The sequence below is a fragment of the Homalodisca vitripennis genome, chromosome 4, assembly GCF_021130785.1.
Source record: "Homalodisca vitripennis isolate AUS2020 chromosome 4, UT_GWSS_2.1, whole genome shotgun sequence".
Lineage (NCBI taxonomy): Eukaryota > Metazoa > Arthropoda > Insecta > Hemiptera > Cicadellidae > Homalodisca > Homalodisca vitripennis.
Window position 1 is genome coordinate 197,641,362 of NC_060210.1, and position 24,456 is coordinate 197,665,817.

The 24,456-nt window shown below is 36.9% G+C and overlaps 1 protein-coding gene across 1 annotated transcript; it reads right to left on the bottom strand.

The window, feature by feature from the left end:
• Positions 1-4,559: 4,559 nt before the first annotated feature.
• LOC124360865 lies at positions 4,560-17,267 on the bottom strand. The gene is made up of 3 exons (XM_046814828.1): positions 16,937-17,267; positions 8,569-8,915; positions 4,560-6,564 (listed from the first exon to the last, which is right to left on the bottom strand). Exons 1-3 carry the CDS (start codon positions 17,079-17,081, stop codon positions 6,418-6,420), a joined length of 639 nt encoding a protein of 212 aa, XP_046670784.1. The 5' UTR covers positions 17,082-17,267; the 3' UTR covers positions 4,560-6,417.
• Positions 17,268-24,456: the final 7,189 nt, after the last annotated feature.

The window sequence follows — 24,456 nt, forward strand, 5'->3', positions numbered from 1 at the left end:
CACATGTGCTGCAAGTATCTCAGCGACGCCTTCCTCCGTGTAGAACAGTCACCTACAACATGATGTCTACTATTAGATATAAGTAACATACACGATGAAACCTTGTTTAAATAATTTTTTGAAAATTAGAGATATATAATTAGGCTTACATGCTGTTACAATTTTAATTTTGTAAGTCCTACTAATTATTTAGATGTTACTTGTATTCATCATCCTTCACATTGTCCATGTCCAGAACTGCTTCTGCTTAGCAGACCTCTTTTTCTTCTATGTTGCCCTTTTCTCTCCTTTCGCCTTCACCCGGACTCTTCCAGTCCTTCCTGCACGACCTTCAACCAACCAACTGCCAACTGGGTCCACAACCTCTTGATCGTGCTAATTCTATTATATTCCCGTTCACTGAAAACGAAACTGTTCCACACACTTTTGCTTGTTCAAATCACCTCAGAAAGATATTGGATGCCCAAAGATTCTCCGGACGGAAAGAATGTACATGAATTGTTTAAAAAAACGTTTTAATTCGCCGTTTGAATTGTTTAGGTGTTATAACTACTGTTAGTACATAGATTGTAAGTAATATGAAACTAGTTTGATTGAATTTGTAGAGATGTTATTCCCATCCCGTTATACAGGTTGTAAAAAAGTCCCACACGGGCTTGGTAATTCTCGAACGATTACAAGTAAAGCAATAAAACTTGGAACATCATTACTGCACCTGTAAATCTACTTTTTGAAGTAACTACTATTTTTGTCGTGTCAGGGGGGTGGCCAGCAAGTAGTCAGAAGGAAATCTTAAATGAGATCATAGGTCGAGTAGTACATCAAATTAAAGGTCTTTATTAGTAGAGTACGATGCCGCAAATCCGACATCGAAGATTCAGTCTTTGAAAATTGCGCTGGTTTAAAGTTTGAAACATTTACAATGCAAGTACTGCTTTGATGGTTTAATATTACCTTGGATCAAGTTGTGAAAGTTAAACTTAGTAAGTGAATAATGGACTTATGAAATAGTTTTTAAGGTTTAGTTACTCATATCCAATGGAGTATGGTCTACAAGTTCAGCAAAAATTTAACGTAAGTAGCCTATAGATGTACATAGTTTTAAAGTGTTACGTAAGATGTACACCAAATAAGTCCAAAGCCCAACCTAAAAATGAGAACTTTCTAGTATAATAACTTATACCAGTTTTTCTCTGTTAAACAACCCACTTATAATGATGTCTTGAGCTATGCTTACGTTATTTTTTCCCCGAACTCCTTATAGAACATCCTGTATTGAATTTGAAGAGTGCCTTAAAAACTTTTAGTTAAGTCCAGCATTCATTTACGAAGTTTTACTTTCACAACTTGAGCCAAGACAAGAGTATTAAACCATCTAGAACAGGACCTACATTGTAAATGTTTCAATCTTTAAACCAGCGTAACTTTTTAAATGGAAGAACTCTTTGATGTCGGATTTGCGGCATTGTACTCTACTAATCAAGACCTTTAATTTGATGTACTACTCGACCTATGCTCTCATTTAAGATTTCCTTCTGACTCCTCGCAGGACACCCCCTTACAAAGCAAAAAATGGAAGTTACTTTATAAAGTAGATTTATGGGTGCAGTAATGATGTACGAAGTATTATTGCTTTACCTGTAATCGTTCGGGAATTATGATGCCCGTGCGGGACTATTTAAAACCTTTATTTGCTACAAAATGCATCTCTCTAGAAACTATCGTTCAAAATACATTAAATTTTAACATTGGAAAAAAACAAGTGAATCTGTGATAGAAACCAGAAGTATTAATAAAATCAGTATGTCAGTCTCATTTTAAAATATCATGAACCCTTATATATGTGAACCCTTAATAGTTTCACATTTTTATGTTTTAAAATATAGACCAAATAAATTATGAATTATAAGTCAAACATTAATATTGCTTATAAAGATTATAATTCAATTCTTAGCTATGGCTTACTAATTATTTATTAAACTCGCACCTCTAAAATCTTCAACAACAAAACACTATCTACATACAAGTTCTCTTCAGACATGGCTTCATTTTCATTTTGGAAAAATCACTGAAAGGAATGGACTTCTCAAAAATCTGTGGTAAATTTGAAATAAATATTAGAACGTTTAGTGTACGAAAAAGAAAATTAGTACCATATTTTAGAACAATTTAATTACTTACCTACACTAAATGTTATGTATACGTAGATAAAATACATATGACTGTACATCATCATATTTTAAGTTTCCTTTGCAGTTATAAGAAGGATTACTCTGACTCTCTGACTATTAGGCCATTTAGTTGTTACAATATTTGAAGCCGGTTGTAATAGGAAATTAGGGCATCAGTTGTTATTATCACATTTTTTTCATTTGTATGACAATTCATAGTCTCATTTTATCTGTAAAAAACTCCTCATTCCCATACAACCTAACTCTGTCCATCCTCCAGGTGCTGCCAAAATATCGTTAAATTGAAATACAAACTAATCCCTATGGACTATCAATATGACTCTCAGTACTGGGAATGACAGTCTAACTGACAATCGACATCAATCACATTTCCCCTACACGATCATAGTTAGTCCTGTTTTACAAACTCGAATACTAACTATAATGTCCTCAAAATGGAAGTGACTTTTTCTTTCCAAGCTTAAGTGCTAAAGTACAGTAGAATTTGTTCAATGTTCATAATTGAATGAGCGTTAGCGAAGCTTATAATTCATAGAGCTGGAAAGATTTTATTTATATATTTTTTATGTGTCTGTTTTGTGTATGAATCTCGACGAAGCATGTTACGCTACTCGCCAGCGGGGGGTCCAAGGGGTCCGGACCCCCCCAAATTTTCAATTACTTTTTTAGTAAACGATTACTACTATTTAAATAATTCAGTATTACTGACATGTACTGCTGAAAGATCGCTCTCAACAAAGAAAAGGGTCTAGAACTTTTTAAGGAACAAAATGGGGCCTTAATCTCTCTGTCCAATTCGCCTCTAATAAAGACATATTTTACTACGGGAAAATATCAGTTGTCTGAACCCCCCTCCCAAAGTTTTTTCCTGGCTACGTTCTTGGGGTCAGTATTTTTAATGGTAGTCTATCGGTTTTTATTGAGTCTAAACATTTATAGAGAAAACAGGATGTTTTATTCTGTTCTTACAAGTTCCTACTGTCTTACCTAAAGAAGGATATGACTTGCATACAATAGCATGAGTTGTTTTGCTCAAATAGTTTATTGTCAGTACCGCAATTAAATTGACAGTCCAAGTTCTATTCTTTAGATAAGTTGATCGTTTCCACTTGATTTATAGTAATAACGGATAGATGTTGTATATAAATAATACCCCTATTTTTAATGTGTTAATTTGAAATCCATATACATAAAACTGTACGAAATAATTAATCGGTTTTAATTAATGTCCCTTAAACATGTATTTCAAATAAACAAATTTCTTCCCCAAGTTTACAATAAAAACGGAGTTTTCTAGATTTTGTCCAAGGTAATGATTGACATACTGTGGTTTTTCAAATATATCCTGTACCGGTTTAAAAAGCTGATATTAAAAAATGGTTTGTAAAACTAAAAATATTGCTGCACATTAAATAATTTCTTTACTTCCTTTACCTAAAATGCTAAGTATGAGTTTTCTCTCACTGTTGCATAGTAACATTTTCGTATTTTAGTTGCTATTAGTTGAATTATATACATGGAAATATATAATAATATCATAATTTTCAATAAATAATGAATCACTTACTCTGCCAGGACTCGAACCAGGATCTTTCACTTGTCCGACGAGCATGCTACCACTATACCACAGAGCCCATACTTTTTATATTTCAATTATTGATTATTTGACCGTTTCTATCAAATATGAGTTAAGACAATATATATATTGCAAGCACATTCTTAAAAGGGCTATCCCTTACCTTTGCGAAGCAAGTTTCATGTGAATAATTTCTAATATAATTTTTATTTTCAATGTCACTCTAGTAGGGCTGATTGATTTTTCATTTCTGTATGATTTGAAAATGCAATGCTTCTTATAGCGTCTTCTCTTTGGCAAGGAGAAATTTGAAAAAAAATTAAGTCCAGATACTCCTTGGTCTTCATTCCTCAGAAGTATGTATTTTTACATCTCACATACTTTAAGACAGTGATTTAAACAATACATGTATCATGTATATTGTATATCATCACAATTGATGCAAAAATATTATTTTGTTACCTACCATCAAAAATTAAGCAATGGTAGTATTTTTACTTATATATGTGCATTCTTTACATTTTGGTAACTTTTCTACACTTTCCAATTATAGGCCAATAATAATTTGTAATGAATATTGGTTTGTACACCATGAATATCCAGTCTTTTTCCAGTACCATATCTCCACTAATTTCCATTATTAAAACTACTTTTTTCATCTTAAACTGTTTCTAAGATTAAGATATCACAAAACTCTTTACCTGTACGAACTTGCCGGTTCGGTTTATTGAATCGTAAAACCAATCTTTCTTGAAGAAAAGCTCAAAACAGGAAAAAGAAAAAGGCAGGGGTGAAATAAATCAGAATTTATTTTTACACATACTGATATAATGAAACTGTCATTATTCATAATCATTGTAATAATAATAACTTTTACTACATACAAAAGTGAAAAACTGTACAAAATTGAAAGACCTGTGGTAGCAAAGATAGCAAGCACTTTCGGCTTAACTTATGATATCTATAGTAGAACAAGCAAACTAAAGCAAACAACTGATACTATGAGTGAATGGTGAACTGGTTGAGGTTTTGTTTTGTCGTCAAGGCCACCGATTTGTACAACAAATACTGATTTTCCCAGTGACTACTGCAACTCCACAAATATTACTATACACATTACTGTACAAAACATAACCTCAAATACAGTGAAAATATACGTACTAACATAGCTTTACCGAGAAGCCGCTTCGAGAAATGAGTCGATGCGTAAAAATAAACAAATGTACAAAGCAAATCAATTACAAACTCATAAAAAATTTCCTGAGCCAAAAACCTTGTCACAAAATTCTTATAGGCCTTCAAATATGATTGTGCAAACGATACAAAAATACAATAAACACACTTAAAATTCATTTCCTAACCTCTAGTCTACAAGTCTACTGACTAGGGGTTGGGGTGAGATCATGAAATACAGTATTATGTCACCTTCTTAGATCACAGTAGCGCTTTGACGGCATCCGTCCACAGATCGACGGAACAGCGGATCAGCGGATCAGTAAACGGATGTGACGTACAACATTACAGCATATATACACGACAAGCCTAGCCTATGTACATTGCTATACACATGTACGGAACGGACCTGTATATGGACACACATTGACATGCACGCTCATTGCTCTATAATGTCTGAGATATCACCCAATATGCTTTATCTTGGACCCTATACACATAACTGGTTTACAAAAATAATCATTAATCGATAAAACATTGGAGTAACAAAATTTATTGTAAATTAACTACAATAAAAATTATTCTACACTAATTTACAAATTTGTATAAACGTGTAAAAAATGCTAAAATATTTATCATGCCTATGCCATTTATAAATTGTAACATTCAAAAAATTTCAACAACATGTAGCCTATATATTGAAAGACAACAGGGTACTTGAAGTGTATTCGCAAAATACAATATGAAAACGAATATACAATACAAACTCCAATTTAAATGCAAGTGATGACACAGTACATAAATAAATTGAATTTAGTTTTAATGCCTTCGCATACAAAATTATAAAATTTCTTAAAACTACTTTACAATACTTGTTTTCTTACAAAATTAACCTCCCTTATAGAATAAGCAATAATTTTTATTTTATGATTTAATTTACTAATAAATATGACACGAAAATACTTTACATTATATAGAATTAATACTAACTGAAATAAAATAACGAATGAACTGACACTTTGAATATTTCAGATACAAATAGAGTCCATAATTACAAGGGATTGGGCGAGAGAGCCTGTGAAGCTCAACAAAACAATATTTATATACTTACAAGTGATGTAACCATCTCGATGTAGACACACATTGCAAACTATATACAGCCTAGCAGCTATGGGGCTATAAGCCCGATATCCGCTCTACCTTCAGAGATCATGTGAAAACTATTCAGAGTTACCCTTAGGACTCTACAAAAAAAACAAAAAGAAGAAAAGAAACAAACTAATTACAAACTATACAAGACGATTATTACAAACGAAACTAAGACAATGTACAAGATGCCCCTGAAACGGGGTGGTCATGGTCACCCCAATCTTGAGATCATTGTTTGATTCATGGTTTGGCCATCTTTGGAACAATTGAATTACGTACTAAGACAAACTGGTAGGCTAGACTACTGGTAGTTGACTGACTACTGGTCTATCGGGCCCTGACTAGCAGTCTCCAGCCTACCAGTAGGATGACCGTGGTCCACAAGGAACTGCGAAAATGGGCTGGCACCAGCAGAGAGAACAGGCCCGACGTCTTCACCTCCATCTTTAACTCGTCTTTTTGCTCTCTTGACTCCTGCAAAAGAGGTTTGAACATTAGCTGAAGTATGAGAGCCAACTCCCTTGTGACATTTTACTTTTGCTTCTTGTTCCCTCCAAAAAGGAAAGATTGTGAAAGTATTGAAAATACAAGCAAAGCAATAATGTCGCTTTACCTATAAGGAAGAACGTAGCCAGGAAAAACTTTTGACGAAGGGGGGGGGTCAATACAACTGATATTTGCCGTAGTGGACAAAGAGTAAGGCCCCATTTTGTTCCTTAAAAAGTGCTTGACCCCTTTCAATGTTGAGAACGATCTGTCAGCAGTCATGTCAGTAATACTGAATTATTTAAATAATAATTGTTTGCTAAATTTTTGGGGGTCCAGACCCCATGGATCTCCTCTTGCAGGCTACATCATTGCCTATAACCTATTAAAGAAACGTCCCAAAGATATATTCAAAGCCATTTGACTTATTGCATTGATTGTAGCGTTGTTTATATATAATTCAGTGAAGAACCACAAAATGACATAGGACACTGTTGATAAAACCTCTGTAAGAATTCATGGACAATTCTCCATAATACGAAGTTTCTTTGAGGGAAACATAGATCTCGTGTACACGCATCGGTCTAAAAACATTTATTGCACAGTTAGTAACACAATTGTACAGTTACGACATGAAACCAGAGATCGTAAAGGCGAGGAGAGCACAGCGTACGACCGTACGACCACGGCCATCTGGCGGGGTCGCTGGCAGCTCTCGCTCTGTAATTGTAGCTATTGTCCTTAGCTCTTAAACCAATTGATGGCAATGAACAGAAGAAAGCCCAAAGTGGAGCTAACCAAATAGAAAGATAAGCCTCGTCGCGAATTGCCCACGTGGTCACGCCACTTGACCTTGAGGTCAATTGGAGTCGGCATGCTCTCTCTCCTTTACGCGCCAGATTGTGTGAAAAACAGACGCATATTGTGACAGCACCTAAATACCCACAGCGGACCCCGTCTCACCCTTCCGGCCAGATAACTTGATTACAATTTTGGCAATTGGTCCGGGGAGGGGGCGAGGAGTCGTTCCGAAGAGTCGTTCCTTATTGTGGGAGACACTTCAGGTCAGATTGGATTCAGGGCGACAAAAGGCGACGAAGCGATTGGCGAATAAAACCCAACACCGCGGGAACTAATAAGGGGGCGCAAAGAAGGTAAGATAATAAAACCTAAAAGGGCCAAATTGGGCGAGGGTGCGTGGAAAGGGATAAGAAAGGAAAGACAAAAGAATGGAAGGGTCTGTCAGACGTGACAGTCGCGATTAAAACGAGAGCCATTGTTGAAAAGTTCACCGTGCCGGAACAAATTGGGAGACCCTTGGCCTATTCTGAACAGATTGGTTAGCGGTGTTAATGTGATTGCTGGCCGAGCCGGGTGCCATCTTCCCCCGGGACTGTCCCGACCAGACATATGGTTGTCCGATATCTACGCGACTCCCCCAGGAGCACGTCACACTGTCAGACTAAAACGTTCCTGTCACCAGCCTGTCACACTACCCAATAGTGACGTTCTAATAGATCGCTTCCAATTCAATGCCTACTGAAATCCTAGGCCTTTAGGTTAGTTTTTATGTGGGTTATTATACGCTGGCTGTTTGGCTGTTCTCCACGAGTACAATAGGCTACAAAAACTTCTACAATACCATAATGTTTTGGTGAAGCTCTAGTTCTAAAAAAGTAAATTTTGTGGTTGCTACAGTAAAAACACTAACAAACCAATTTGCGTAAGAATAAATTGTTTAATGATCAAAATTCATAAAATTCAGTTTTTAGGGAGAGAATCACTTCAGTGTCATAATGTTTTGGCCTAGCTCTAGTTCTAAATAAGTAATTTTGTGATTGCTACGTAAAAAACAGTACAATCTAAATTTGCGTAGTTACGAATAAATTGTTTAATATCCATATGGAGAAAATCATTTAAATCCCATGAATTCACATAGAAGTGTCAAGAGAACAAATGAAGTGACATAGAAAATGAGTAATTAGTGCTTACCTCTTCTTTTCTGAACGAGGACTTGAACTCTTCTGCGATCCTCCTGAGGTGTTCGCCGATGACCACCCAGTTCTCGGGCTGTTGGGGTCTGGGTCTCGGCGACAGCGACTGGGTGACATCGGGGCTGGGACAAGGCGACTCCAGGGGGGCGCAGCTCGAGCGGCGACGTCTCCTGTGGCGACGCACGGGCCGTCTCCTCTGGCAGCGGCAGGAGAGGGTACTGGAGACCACGTCAGGTAGGGGCCTCGACCCGGTGACGTCCACGACTTGTCTAGACCCGCTCGGCGCCGAGGTCGGCTCGCCCGCTCCCGCTCCCGCCAGGACCTCAGCTCCGGCTCCTTCCCCGTCTGTAACACAACACGACTTATAGAGACAACCGCAGCTAACACAAGCCATGCTAATTGATTCATGAAGAATCCTCCTTACACTCTACACGCTATTGTTGTACTTGTTTACATCCACTCTGTCTCTCTCTGCAAGCGATGTGCACACTCTTCTTTAGTTTTGAAAATCGTTGCTGAAAATGGGACAAAAATATTATTGGTCTACAAATTCACTTGTCTTTTTCAGCTCCATTGTACTTGTTTACATCCACTCTAGCTCTATCTGCAATCGGTTTCGCGAGCAGTGTGCACACTTCTCTTCAGTTACGAAAATCATTGCTGAAAATGGAACAAATATGATTGGTCGAAAAATATACTTGTCTTTTTCATTTCCACGTAAAAAAGACGTGAATTTCCCAGAAGTTGTACAATTTTTACTAAATATTTAATTGGGTTTTATAACTTTGATCAAATATCCAAGTAATTTAGGTGGTTTAGCCTACTCATGTAAAGCAATCGTGGCAAAAAAAAAACTTATCGTTATCGAGGAACGCTGTAGAGCGTGGCCTTCCTGCAACATACGAGCGACACTGACAAGTCCCACACTTACCGCTAATTAAAACGACACCGGTCGACCTCGGCTGAACACGTTAAACGCATTTGCTCCGAAATAGGCAAATGTATATGTCGGTCAGCGGCGACTGTATCTAATCTTGCGACGGACATCCTCTCGGCCGCGCGTGGCATCTCTGGTTCTTTAGTCATTTGGAATAGCATACTATATCTTCTAGTCTTCTAGGATTCTAGTAAATCCTACTTTTCTCTGAGCAAACAAAAATCGGGTGTTCAGACTGACACTTGTTCACAAAGACCTGCAAAAGTGTCAGTGAGGATGAGGGGGACAAAGGCCTCTGTAAATCATCTCGCAGTGAAAGGACGAGGCGGGGCAAACACCTGTGCCGAGGTTGGCAATAGTGACGCAAACAAGTCGGGTCTCACGGGCACACCTGTAGGGGATCTTCTACCTGCGCTTCACGGACAGGTTGGAGCGTGTAGGGCTAGGGACCCCTCTCTACCCAACAGGTGTCTGGTCCCGTCAAAACAACCGAAAAACGACCAGCTGACTGCGACCGCACGGTCTCAGATTGGAGCAAAACCTCCCTCTTTCTAGTATAGTGCAACAGTTTCTTATTTATATTCCTCGCAATTATTGCCTTATCAATGGGCATCGTTAAAAATAAGTCTCAACTATTGACCATTTCGAAATTCCATACCAGGCAAATCAGGTTAATCAACACAGAATGGTTGTTTAGTTTCCAACACAGAAAATCAAACACCAAAATCCATAAGGAAACCAATGTATTTTATCATTGCCTTCAATATTACTATTTAATAACATAAAAGGGCACAAATCGTTGGATTTTGGATCGTTCCAACGTTTGCAGAAAGAAGATGATGATAGAACCATGTTCTTGCGTACGCAAAATAATCTTATCGTAAAAAAATGCGTAGGGAACTACTGAGGTTGACGGGAGTAGTCCTGACTGACACTGACCAGACGCGTGGTTGACAGAGTGTAAACAATACACCACTAACACACTGCACGGGTAATGAAGTAACTGGCAGCAGTAGCGGCCGAGAGCCAAGGCGGACCGTGACGCCGGAGTTGCACAATCGACCTTGGGTTAGTACACGGAAGTTGGCACTTTGCTGCAGTTTAAACTCTGGCTCTGGCACGCTCCTGCTACCCTGGTACTTCTCTACTGGACGACTAATGGTGTATATTAATGCTATTTAAACACTGCCTCTGGCACGCTCCTGCTATCCTGATATTGTGTATATTAATGGTATTTAAACACTGCCTTTCACATGCTCCTGCTATCCTGGTACGTATCTGCTGGAAACACAATGGTGTATAATAATCTTACTTAAACACTGGCTTTAGAACGTTCCTGCTACCCTGATACTTATTTGCTGGAAACACAATAGTGTATGTTACTTAAACACTGCTTTTGGCAAGTTCCTGTTACCCTAATACTTATTTGCTGGAATCACAATGGTGTAGATTAATCTCACTTAAACACTGCCTTTTGCATATTCCTGCTATCCTGGTACTTATTTGTTGGAAACACAATAGTGTATTTTGATCTTACTTAGAACACTGGCTTTGACACGTTCCTACTGCCCTGATACATATCTGTTAGGAAAACATTGTCTGGTTTGCAAGTTACGGGTTATAAATAATTTACTCACGGCTTTTGCGTATCTGCACGAAATCTAATCACGTACTCACACTTCAATAACTTTGAATTGTTTGATTACGCAAATTGATAAAGCAAAAAAATCATAAAGTAAACCTTTCTTTCACAATATTTTGAACAAAGAGTTGTTCAGCTGTTGCAGATTTCCCGTTTCAAACATAAAATCATTTTGACTTCTTTAATTTCTACGATCAAGTGTTATAAATTAATAAACATCCTCCCAGTGCCTTTACTTTTTACGGATACTAATAAATATTCTTGTATCTAATATAACATTTAAATACTCCAACCTGAGCGTAATACGTACTGATACTACCCTGCATAAAGGATCGTTCACCAAATCGACGAGAAATATGAACAAACTGTTGGAGATTTCAAAACTACTGCATTTGATATATCGTTCACGGAGCTCGTTAAGTTCTTTTACAGTTCATTTACCACTCAGGAGATTTTTACCACTCGAATTTTTACAGCATCTCTTGCGCTACACCGAGGCGACTCTACGTCCCTGGTACACTGCAGAGCGCACGGTAGCCAACAGACAGGCGCGGACGCGTGGCTGAGTGTAGAGGTTATGTTTATAGTCTGAGTGGCACGCGACTCAGGCCGTTGCTCCCTACAGCTAGCCGCTCGCCGCTACAGGCGCTACACCCAGCGCAGCGCTACACGCTATATTCCTTTTATTTGCTTATTATAAGCAGACCGGCTCCGGCACCAAATTTAACACGCGTTTTCAACTAATACGCCAATTACCTGCTATTTTATTGGACGGAGTATTTTTAGTTTCATCACCTGAAGGATGTAGGAAGTTCTAACAGTTATTGCAGCAACTCGTGGGCCATTTTGAAGTGATTTAGTTTTAACTCTTAGTTTAACCTTATACTGGTAGTTGTGTCCAATATTGGAACACTTTCCATACAGGATGGAAGTGATATTTTTTGCGCTCTCAAATTGTTTTCCAATTCAAAATCTTTTTTGATACGCAGTCAGATTATTGCTTCACCAAAACAAGAGGTAGAACCATCAATAGAAATGCCAGGTTTGACTTTGAGACCGATCTCATCTTCGCTTGAACATGAAACCCCAGAACAGACTATTCCTCATTTATGGTTTCTGCGAGAGAGGGAATAGAAGCGTGCCCAGAAGAGATCGAGTGCTCTCGCATTTTTTTCCAATTTAAAAGGTTTTGTTCAAACACAGTCACATTATGTCTTCTCCAAAACAAGAGGTGGAATCACCAACATAAGAGCCAGTTTTGATTTTGAGCCCAATCTTATCTTAGCTTGGACTTCTGAAATTCCCAGAGCAGACTATTCCTCATTTATGGTTTCTGCGAGGGAAGGATAGAAGCGTGCCCAGAAGAGACCGAGGGACAGCGACCCAGACCCGAGACTGTAGGCGAGACGGCTGCGACCGGCCCCGGAGGTTGTTGCTCTGTTACAAGGTCAGGTCCATGACCCAGACCCACAACTCCGACCGTCATCTTCCTTTATTTCCGGTCAATTGCATCACCTGATCCAACATCCGGCTGAGTTATTCTTTTCATCTAAGCTCTCTCCTCCATCACAGCCACCCGACGCCTGAAGTCGTAAGGGGCGACTGAAGCCTTCAAGGTGACCCATCACTATCATGGTTCTAGAAAATTTCAAGGTATGCCAATTGATAGGAAATGATCCAACGAAAAGATTTTTGTGACAGGTGATGATGTGCAAGATTGGACCCCAAAAACCTCATCTAAAACCAGTTTTGGCTGTTGTAAGCTCATTATAATTTAATCTGAAAATATACAGTTCTAGTTATATTAAAACTGTAAACCTGTTGGAAGGGATTAAACTTTCCCACACAATTGTCACGCCACTACTAGTAACCAAGATCAATACTGATCACATATTGATTGTTGACAATAAAAACTGTTTACTGATAAGTACAATACATTACTTATCTATCATTCGTTGCCACGACCAAGATAACTCAGTTTAGAGTTGATCAAATGCCATGTTAACACACATGGTGTTTATTCTTTATTCTCTGTCTCCAAAAACAACTCGATTTACACGATGAACTAACTTTGCACAAGAGTATACTCCTTGGATAATTCCGATCAGAAAAATATAAAATCATCAGTATGATTGGTGTATTTTTAGGGTAATACAGGACAGAACAAATATTCGTGGTAAATAATACTTGCTTATACCATACACTATAGGAAAATAAAAGATCATCACTATCAAATAATCTACCTAACAAAAATGATTCATTTTTATTTGACAACGCAAAGTTTTGCAGTCCAATCTCGAGGTACAACTACTTAACGAGTAATCTCAAAGAAGCAGTTTGTTTTGACACCTTCCTATTAATATCCAAAGCCGTCACTGAATCGCACAAACAAGGCTTGGACTCTATAAGACCACCGGTGATTTCACGCTGGTTGACGCTGAAACATTGCTCGTCGTAAACACCAGCAGACGATGCGTTTGATAGTCCCGAGTTCCAGGAAAAGATAAGGCACTGTTGTGATATCGGAGTTGCGATAGCGCGCAGTCTTCGCGTCAATCTCTGGGCAAGACATTGTATTGAGTATTATCACAGGGGTAAAAAGACGTTTTACATAAAATCACTTTTGGAAACACATTTGAGAAAAGCATGTAAAAAGATTTAACTTAGTCGACGTTCAATTATTTCGGCAGGTTCTTCCAGTTGAAAATTACGTCTTTTCGATAATTACATCTCCTTCCACTGTATTCAAACGGCTCCTAGTATAGTATTTATTTCTACATTAGGCTTCACTCACTATACTAAGCCTTGTACATAGAAATTAGGTAGTCTTCCAAAAAGTACGCACAGTCGCCGATTCTGTCCGCGGAGGAAATACCAACACGATCGGACTCGGTGGCTGTCGCCCAAACCGAAGGATCCCATGTCAGGAAAACCATAAAGATGCAAATCAGACGACTGTTTGGAGAGCTGAGGTCTTCAACAGATGGTGGGTTAGGAGGTGGCCTTGAATGTAAAAAAGAAGCACGAGCACTACACGGCCACATGGGAGCAGCAAAAACTGAGGAGGGTGGGTCGTCCAGCCGCCACTGCCTGCTAGATTTATCGCTACATGATAACACAAATCTAAGCCACTTGTCGTCTATTATGCTGTAGTTTAAGTTTCGGCCTGACAGCTCCCAAACTTGGGTGAAATATTGAATTTGTTATTATTGTAACAACGATGTTTCGTAAATGTTATTGCACCATTCTACACGTCCTGTTATTTTTCTAAGTTATTTCTATGCTATATACAGAATTCTTTCTGATGTTTTCCAAAATATATTGGCGCTCTTAAAATTGTGTTATTTATTAATAATTTGGCTAACCGATTTTTATCTTATACCTTTGAATATTTGAAGAAAAAGTATTTATACATTCTACCAGCTTTTACTAATTGTAATATAATACTTAATTTATAAACAAACACTCCAATAACTATTATTATTTCAGTTCTGTGGGTCTGATATTGTGTTCCTTGAAACCAAAGATTTCACAAAAAACTTAATAATTATTTAGTATTTGTTTATAAATTAAGTAAAGTATTTATATTTAATTAAATCTAGGACTAAACATTTTGTTGGAGGTAATTTAAAACTCAAATATATAGCTCGTGTAAATGTTTTAATTTTAATTTTACGTAAAAAGCAATTTTGCATACCGATACTACTATTAAAAAACTAAATTAAACAGCAGTACGCCTAGTAGCTACTTTACTGAAATAAACTAAAAACTACATCTTATTCTTTACATTACCGTTTTTAAATCGAATTAAATTTGCATTTACGTGTGTGTTATTGCACAAGTAAATTTTATGTACAAGAATAACATTAATATATTAAACATTGAGCTTTAATTTACGTTAGTATATTACTTTCTCTGTTCTAATACTGAAAAAAGACATATTTCACGTTCTGATATGATTCTCTACCGAACGATTTACGAAAAATGCTAACACCGTTAATTCTTACAGTTGCTTTTACTTTAAAATGTTGTGACTGGTTTGAAAATTACGAAATTACGATTAAAACTAAAATATAGATATGCAAATTCATAATTAATGATAATGCTACGTTCCCATCAAAGATGGCTTAAAATAAATAACTAATAATTAACGTTAAATTATTTGTAAGTAGGTGTTTTGGAAATAAGTTATTGGCATACCAGTAGGCCTAGACCTAATGCTACTACTTAATTAATATTCTATTACTAAACTATAAGTAGTTTATAAAAATTTTATTATTCCTTAATATTGTAGTACTTTTCAATTCAATATTTACATAACCTAAGATACAAATTGTGAGCAAGTTTTTAATCCTGCTCTTTATATTAAAGCTATAAAAGCAATAAAAGTATTCATTAGTGTTAAATTAGATATTATATGTACTATTTTAGTTAAATTTACTATTTTGTTACTTACATCCTTAATTACTTTACGAAGTTTATCAGGCATACAAGTAGAGAACTAATTATATAGAAAAGTGATTACATTATAGGATTAGTCTAAAAACAATTAATTATGGTAATTTATTAAGTTAAATTATAATGGTTTACTTTAAGGAAATTATGTATTATAAATTATACATGGTTTTATGTCATATTGTAAAAACACTGCTAATAACCTATATTAAAATAGATAAATCTTATTTTGAATATATATGTACCGGTAGTCAATAAAAACATGTGTCATTTATAAATTAACAGTAATACAAATGCTTAAATTAAAGGATCAACTTTTTCATTTCTTATAATATCACAACAGAAAATTAAAAACTTGTTAAAATTGTTATACACTTATAATACAAATATGGGTTTTGGCAGTTAAAAATACTTTATTCTGATTAAGAGATTAGTGACGAAACCATCTTTGTTGTATTTAATTTCAAAACCATCACTATTTAAATATACAAGCTACTAAAGCTGCACATAGATCTGTATTATTTATTTTGTAGCTCACACCACAATGTCAAACCCTATCCGGTTACTAGAACTTGGGACATTAGGCTATTAAATGTCAGACAAAACAAGACAACTCTACAAAGATCCCGGTTATCAGTATGGTGTAATGGAGGAGAAAGTACGATCGCGGTGAGTTAGTGAGCTAGTCATCCGTGTCGACGAACTCCGAGTTAACAGGTAAGCATGATATCGGTGTGACGTAGCATATCTGCCCAACACCAGTAGCGCACCTCCGACACACGTGGTAAACGTTAACGTCAACACTTCACCCTTCCTCTGCCAGCGCCGCGCGACCACGCACTTTCTATAACACCACTAAATCCGGTAGTAATTTGTCGGTAAAATTACGCAATACTTGTAAAAATTGTGGTCCTTCAAAAATTTTACATTCTTGAAAATAAACTAAAGTCCTGATTTAGGCTATAGGCTAGTGATAATTTTAAGGACAGCCAGTATAAAAGTCCTCGTTAAAATTTTTGGAGAGCACAGTTTTGAATCTAACAGTTTGGTAAACTACAAAAAAATTATATTTTGTTGTCCTATATGATTTAATTATTAACATAAATAAATTTTAGGGCACATTATTTTTAACTTATAAAACATTTATAAAGTAATTTATATTTTTTTACACAAATAGGTATAAAATATTATTTTTTGCCTTCGAGAATAAATTTAAAATCACAATAACACTGTGTAACTAGAAAGCATTATTGGAAACACTTGTTGAACCCTTAGTCACTGACGAATATTTTCACTAAATATGTAAAACCTCTTTCACAACACTGGACTAACCTGAGTTTCTCGGCTGTTCCGGAGAATGTGAAGTCCTCACTAGGATCTGCCTGAGGACTCTGTACAAGTCGTGTAGAAGCTGGTCCAGCCTGCGGTAGTTATCTTCCGTCTGTTCATCCGAAGGCAAGTTGAACGGTATAGCCATCTCGTAAAGTCAGTGAAGGCTGCAGCTCACGCACTCACAACACCTCTCGTCTCACCGACTGGCGACCTACTGACGCCACATCCACCGACGATCTGGCGGGCCAACGCGCGCCAACTGGCGGCTCCCGGTCTTACTCGTCACGTGACAGGATCGACCAATCACGGCCCGGCGCGCGCCCCCTCCCCTCACACCCCTCACTCGCACTCCGACAGGTTTTCAAAAAGATCCAATAACAATTTTATCTGCTTTCTGTTGTATATTACAAGACCTGTTACACGTTCGGGTGATTCCGGCAGCGGTCGGCTCCCCTCGGCTCGCTCCCAGTGGTCATCCATTTCGCCACTTCACACCACACTTGCGTGCCCGACGACTTCGGTAATTTCGCGGTCGGACAAAAACCGCGCTCAAATAAGTTCTCGCCGGTACGGACATTAATTGTTTTCGGAATTGGCACAAATTCTAAGAAACTTCGAGTGTAACGCACACATACTGTGGCATATTATTGCACACGTATCGACTTTTGAAGGTTTTACTATTTGTATACGTCAATCAGCGTAAAATAGAATAGAATTATTGGAATTCAAGGACAAATGAAAGAGAAGAACTACAAATGTAGTAAATTAACAATGTATAAAATACATTCCACTAGGTATATTAAGTGAACAATTCGGAAAACCAAAGAATACAGAGGGCTCAATATAGATTAATTCTTATTTTCGGAAGGATGACATTTATATCCTTTGTGGTATCAAAGCGATCCTTCCTTTTCCCAGCAATAACCGAATAAATACCTCAAAACTGTTGTAATAAATTAGATAAAATCAAACTAGCGTTTGAGTACAAAACATCACTTCTCTCAGAGGCGGATTTAACGACAGGTCCACTATGCCAGAGCCTTCGTCAAACTAGAAGATTAAAGCAAATTATAATTTCTAGTTAGTTTCAACAACGTAAACGCAAAAATATTATCTTAAAATATGAAATTTGACGACGATAATGTTTGTCAAAGACAGCAAGAAAAGTTCATTGTTTCGTCTACTATTCTTTTAATGCACTTTTTTTTAAGTTTTTCAAACGCAATATATATACATCTCATAAGAATTGAGAATTTATTACCTCTCACATTTTGGGAACAACTTTCACAAGTCACAAAAAATTTTAGGGGTGCCACAAATATTTTAGGACTTTGGGGTCCAACAAATCGAAATCCGCCATTGACTTTGCTGTGCGAGTCCCTCCGAGGTTCGTAGCCCATTCCCATTGTATAGGCCTAAACAAACAACAAAGTTTTTCTTTAAACCGATAAAGAAACGTCTAAGAAAAGAATATTGTTGGCCAGCCGCTCTGGTTTTGGTGAATGTTGGAACCTGATGGTATCAAAATTGTATTCCTATGCAGAAATGAAATTGTAAGCAATATTTCAAGCCAATTACTTACTGAATACGTCCTCAAGATACCCTGGAGTGGTCGGCTTCACTAACGCTCACCCAAATTCTATGGATGGTCATTTACCTAAGTCGATGTTGTCTATGTGGAAATGAAGTCTTACACAAAATATTCAAGGTTTTTGCGCAATACGTTTTCGAGAGAAATTTTGAATGCCAGGCTTCGATGACGCTCAGCCAACAATGTGATATTGCAATTACAGGTGATTACTAAGCTTACGTCATGTGGTGACCCCAAACCAAGAACAGTCATGTAATACATATATGTGATAGGAGGTAGAAGCAATTGCGCAATCTACCCTCCAAAGATTACATAAGAAAAAATATAATGACCATAGAAATATATTATACACATTTTCATTGGCTTTAACTGAACGAACATAAAAAACCATTAAGTTAGTCGTAGAATTAATGCATATATCGATGTATGTAACATTATTATTTCACATTACATGATTTTAAATTTTTCTTGTAAAGTTTAGCTATACTACTTTTTTGAATGTCCAATCGAAGAACAAAATAGTTTGAGATTTGATTTTTTTTTTAACTGAGCATTAAAAAAATCAAAAGTCCTAAAAAGCGTTATGAAGCTTATCAATTGTATCTTTAAAATTAAACATTTCCCATAATTTCTACGACTAACAATAAAAAGGTCAAGATGAGGACGTAGCCAGCGAGGGAGTCCGAGGATTCCGGACCCCACCCCCCAACATTTTCAATCACTTTTTTAGCAAACGATAATTCAGTATCGCTGCCATGTACTGCTGAAATGTTTTCTTAAACAACGGGCCAAGAACGTTTAAGGAACAAAACGGGGAATGAGCGGATGACTGCACTTGCCTTATTTTCTGCCCATACGGGACATTAAAAAGTTTACTTTAGTAAAAAACACTTTTACATATTATCAATTCTCAATGTGTATTTGTATACAATGTACTGTGTTTTGAAGACAGTAAAATCATGTTTTTTGTAATTACATTACTACATATAAGTAAAACCATTTCCAAATATTAATCCCACACATCCTACTAAACCAGTGGCTCCACAATTAATTATGAGTTTCAATCGTCAATACAACCTATTTAGAAGACAAAATCTTTGTGGAAAATTAACTGTGTTTTTTTCTGAAATCTCGTAGTTGAAAACTGAGGGGAAATACTCCTCCCCCATTATTTTCCGTAGCTACGTCCTTGCTTACCAGTGGTGTAAAAGAAATTCGTAAATTGTTTAAAATATCCATATCGGCGGCGAGTGAACGTCCGAAATGACGAAACGGCCACTTGGATAACAAAGAGTGCACACTTGCGGGCGCGCGCGGACGCACGCGCTCGCACGCGCGGGTGTTATCTTATCACACCGCCTGCGACATTGAACGGCGCGGCCGACAAGTTGCTCGCTAGGCCACTGATTCACTGGCTAATGATGCAGGTAATTGTCCACCCATCCGAGTGACCTTGACCTCGGTGATAACAACGTGAGTAGCCGCGATAAGGAAGTTTTCCACTACGCAATGTCGTCTACTGATATCATCACCTTGGATATGAGTCGAGGCTCAACTCGAATGTGGAACTTTCATAACAAAGATCTGTCCACTATCACAGAACACCTAAGTTCATGGAAAATAACTCGTGTAATTTTTAGCCTACGATGGCACTGTTCAAGGACAATCCAAATGTAGACGTCACACTGAGATTAGTCACTAGGACTAGCCGACAGAATTCGCTAGTTCAGTGGTAATACTAGGCCTGGCCGTTGGATCGAGCTGTTCCAGTGAGAGTTACGTGTTTTATGCGAAGCTGACAATCGGTTGTAATTGGATTAAACATTGTCTGCTATAAAACAAAATAAGTGAAATCTTAATCGGCAAACATGTTATTTTCGTCACAATAAATTAATTGTTCCTACAACTTTTAATAAATTATTAAGTTTGTATATAGACTAATACTACTGCCTACTTTCCTGGGTGGTCGGTATTAATTTAGTGAAAAAACTAGAATTAGTAAGGTAGTTCTATATTAAAGCGAAATGTGGTGAAGCTGGCCAAACTGGAACTTGTTTTTAACTTATTCCCTTTCTCCACAGGTAAATTTAAATAATGTCTGGTGAATGTTGTTCTTGCACATACAGTGTACAGCCATGAATTTACTCTTCTCATGAAACAGTATTTTATTATGAACATAAATTACGTAATGTTCCTTTAACATGTATTATTCTTATAAGAAGCCTTAGTACAGTTACACACTTTTTAAATATTTATTTATAGAATATCACGAGTTTTAATATTAAAAATTCTTAATGAATCAGGTTGTTTGGTTAGGTTTAACAGTTCCATGTAGTGTATACAGTGAAGCTGGTTTAAATATATTATGCAGGGAGATAAATGATTAGGTATAAAACAAGAGGAAAAACATTTGGGAGGGGTCCAGACAACTGATATTTTCCCGTAGTGGACAGAGAGTAAGGCCCCATTTTGTTCCTTAAAAATGTCTTGACTCGTTTTCTTTTTGAGAACGACATTTCAGCAGTAGTACATGTCAGTAATACTGAATTATTTAAATAATAATAATCGTTTACTAAAAATTTGATGAAAAATTGAAAATTTGGGAGGTCCGGACCCGTTGGACTCCTCGCTGGTAACATCGTTTTTGTGGGGGACCATTTTAGTTTTTATAGCACGAATAATAACTTGTATAAATAAATCAAAGAATTTTATCAATTCAGAAACGCATTCTAGCCACCTTTCATATTCATCAGGTGTGTTAAAACTAACGTTTTTTTATTGTTCTGAAACTTTTTATAACAATTCACAAAGGCACGTACGAATGTATTACATTACATTACACCATGTGTAATTAATACAATTCTCTCATTAGCGAGTAATTTGAGCAGCAGAATTATTTACTGTAAAAGTGAGGTTATGTATGGCACAGAACGGTTGCAGCTGGGCCATGTTTTCTCAAGGTCAACTACAATACCCTGGCTTGCCGATCAGATGCGGAATATTATTGGAACCAACATTACAATCTTTATACCTTGTAGTCGCGTAGCCGGCGGCTGTTGATTTACAAGTACCTTAACTTGTAGTTTACAAGCATTGTATATCACTGTCACATTCAGTTATCACAAAGAATATTGGAACATTGGGAAACTTTGCTTTATTTATAGTTTTATGACAGTTTTAGAGGAAATTCACGGACAAGTTCAATATTCACAGTGTCTGCAACAATGTCTATTTCAGTTTTCGATACTTTGATTACAACTGGCGGTTTTTTCTGAACGTTTGCGTTGTGAATTATGAGATATTAGTTATTGTTTCGGGATCGGTATGCATTTTTAGAGATTTCTCTTAGATATTAATTAAATTATAATATAAAATATAGCCTACTATATTATTGAGGGCAGGGCCTTTTTAAAACCGTTTCTTCGTCTGTATTTCCGCCTGTTCTTCATAGAAAGCTTTTATTGACTCAAAATTCGGTACATAGGCTTTTCTTGGTCCAATTAAGAATAGCCTATGTAGATTTTAGGATCAAAAAGTCAAAACCGTAATTGCAACGGTAAAATCGCAAAATGAACAAATTTGTAAACAAACTGATTGTATAGAATGGTATATGATATTGCTATATCCTATACGTATACATATCATATGCCGTATGCAAGATATCACGGGAAAATTTAATCTGTAGATTTGGAGTTTTACACACATGATTAAGGTGACGGAATGGTTGAGAAAATGTTTCTGATAAAATATGTTTATATACTTACGCATTATAATATTACTTTATAGGCTACACACTTGTATGATGATAATTTAATCGCTACGGTGATAGAAGGCCTACTGTCTTGCGCCAATAATGTTTAAGTTACTTTTTATGTTACTTACATAATAATGGTTTTGCTTGCCAAATAGAACTCAAAATTTTAGCAATAGCCTACACTAAACTAACATTTACTTTATGTTTATAAATTTGTATAGAAACAGTTATTGCTAACTTAATAATTAACTACACTTTAAATACTAACGTTAAAAACTTACTTCTACATGAATCAGCAGGTTTAAGAGTTTTATTCGCTTAGAATGATATGAAATACCTCCTTTTGTTAATTACTAAGGTACAAATAGTATAAATAAAAAAAAAAAGAGGACCAAGACGATCTTATTAGTTTTATTAAATCAAAAAGTATTATAATAGTTTAATACTTGTTCATTATGTTATAAAACTTCCTTTTTTGGTTTAAAAGAGCTTCAAGTAAAGTTAAAACCTCATATATGAAGTAACAATTTGTACAAGGGCAAATTCAATTTTCTTCTGGTTTTTGACCTGATAAATTGAATCAAACAGGTCTCGGGACTGTAAATAAAGTAGTTTTTGAGAAAACCAGTGGTAAATGCAAAAAAAAAAAATGGAATGAAAACACACATTTTTCCATCTATGGGTAACAATAGGCTATGTTTGTTATTTCACGAAGAAACATATCAAAATGTTTAATAAGACTTGTAAGAAACGATTGAATTCACCCTAAATCTACATAACCAGAATTTCAGGAAGACCTCGTTTTACAAGGTAAGCTGAAATCCGGGCGAAATCCTTTCCTAGCCGTAACTCGCTATCGAAACATTTCCGGGCCCTTCAACATTGTTTCTTCATTATTTTTACACGTAAAATGAGCTTCAACAGGTTCTGTGTATCTTCGTGAATCACACTGTATAAAGATGGGAGGAAATCTACTTGTGTTATTTTAAAGTAGTTTCCAACAAGGTGGGGGAGGGGGCGTAAGGAAATAATGAAGGACCCGGGTGCCAAAAACCTAGTGCCGGCCCTGGAAGGATAGGGTTTAGGAACCAAGGGTTGTAAAAGCCGTACTGTCGCCGCCAAAATGTCAATTCAGAGAGTGTTGAGTGACAATATTTAATTAAAAGAAACCGTAAACGCGACACCTCACAAAGCGGTCTCCCCCCCCCCCCTCGGTAGAAAGGGGATAAAAGTGGTAAAAGAGTCGGTATTGTAAAACAAATTGGTCGGTGGCAGCGAGATGCGGTGACATTTGGGGCCGAAATGCCATTGTGGGGGCCCCAACCCTTCACCCTTAATAATTTCATCACTTAATGGCGGTGGCTAAATACCACTGTGCACTTGATCAGCGCGGCTAATAGATTGCCTGAGGACCACGGCCTTCCTAATCACATTAGACGGTAAATCTTGCAAAGGACAATTTCCAATTTGCTGGTGACTCTTAGCAGAAAGCGTGCATTATTGTGGCTTCTCGTTGCTCATAGCTACCTGCAAGTTTAAAGTGCGTCGGGTAGGATGTTTTAAGTACGGAATATATATTTTTTAATTTTTATATTCCAAAACAGTACCAATTTTTTACTCTCCTTTCCCCTTTTCCATAAGCTTGATGAAACATTAATCCATATTGCGAACTCTCTTATTTTAAAATGCTGAATTTTTGCCAATCTGATTGCCAATGGCAATGGCGCAATGTAGCGGGTACAACGGTTATCGCAAGATAACCGGATCAAGCAACGTCGAGCGTGGCTGCTGCTCGGATGGTTGACCGCTGAGCGATCCTGGCCTTGCAAGCAGCCCGCCTGCCCGGCCCATTGGTGGTGGTTCGGAAGTAACCTTTAAGCCGTTGGTCCCCAGGTTAAGTGTTAGAGAGTGCTCTTAGCCCTAACTTTCCCTGGTAAAATAAGACATTCTCTGAGGTTGACTTTTTACTTTGATTGCCTTGTACTAATGATTCATACTTAAAAATGCATTCAAGTTTAGTAATCCAGACAAAATATGTACATACCGTGCAACAAACTCGAAATCACATGAGTTTCTATTAATCATAATATTTATTAACACTCTTTTAAGTTTGTGTCAGGTCAATCCATGAAGATCTTGATAAGAAGATCTTCGTTTGAAATACCTCTTGAGGTG

What these genes read in the sequence shown, in the direction of transcription:
- LOC124360865 (XM_046814828.1), bottom strand. Translation starts at nt 17,081, where the DNA reads ATGGCTATACCGTTCAACTTGCCTTCGGATGAACAGACGGAAGATAAC. An exon ending in GGAACAGCCGAGAAACTCAG is followed by an intron (nt 8,916 to 16,936) that starts GTTAGTCCAGTG and finishes GTTGTGTTACAG; the next exon opens with ACGGGGAAGGAGCCGGAGCT. An exon ending in CCTCGTTCAGAAAAGAAGAG is followed by an intron (nt 6,565 to 8,568) that starts GTAAGCACTAAT and finishes CCTCTTTTGCAG; the next exon opens with GAGTCAAGAGAGCAAAAAGA.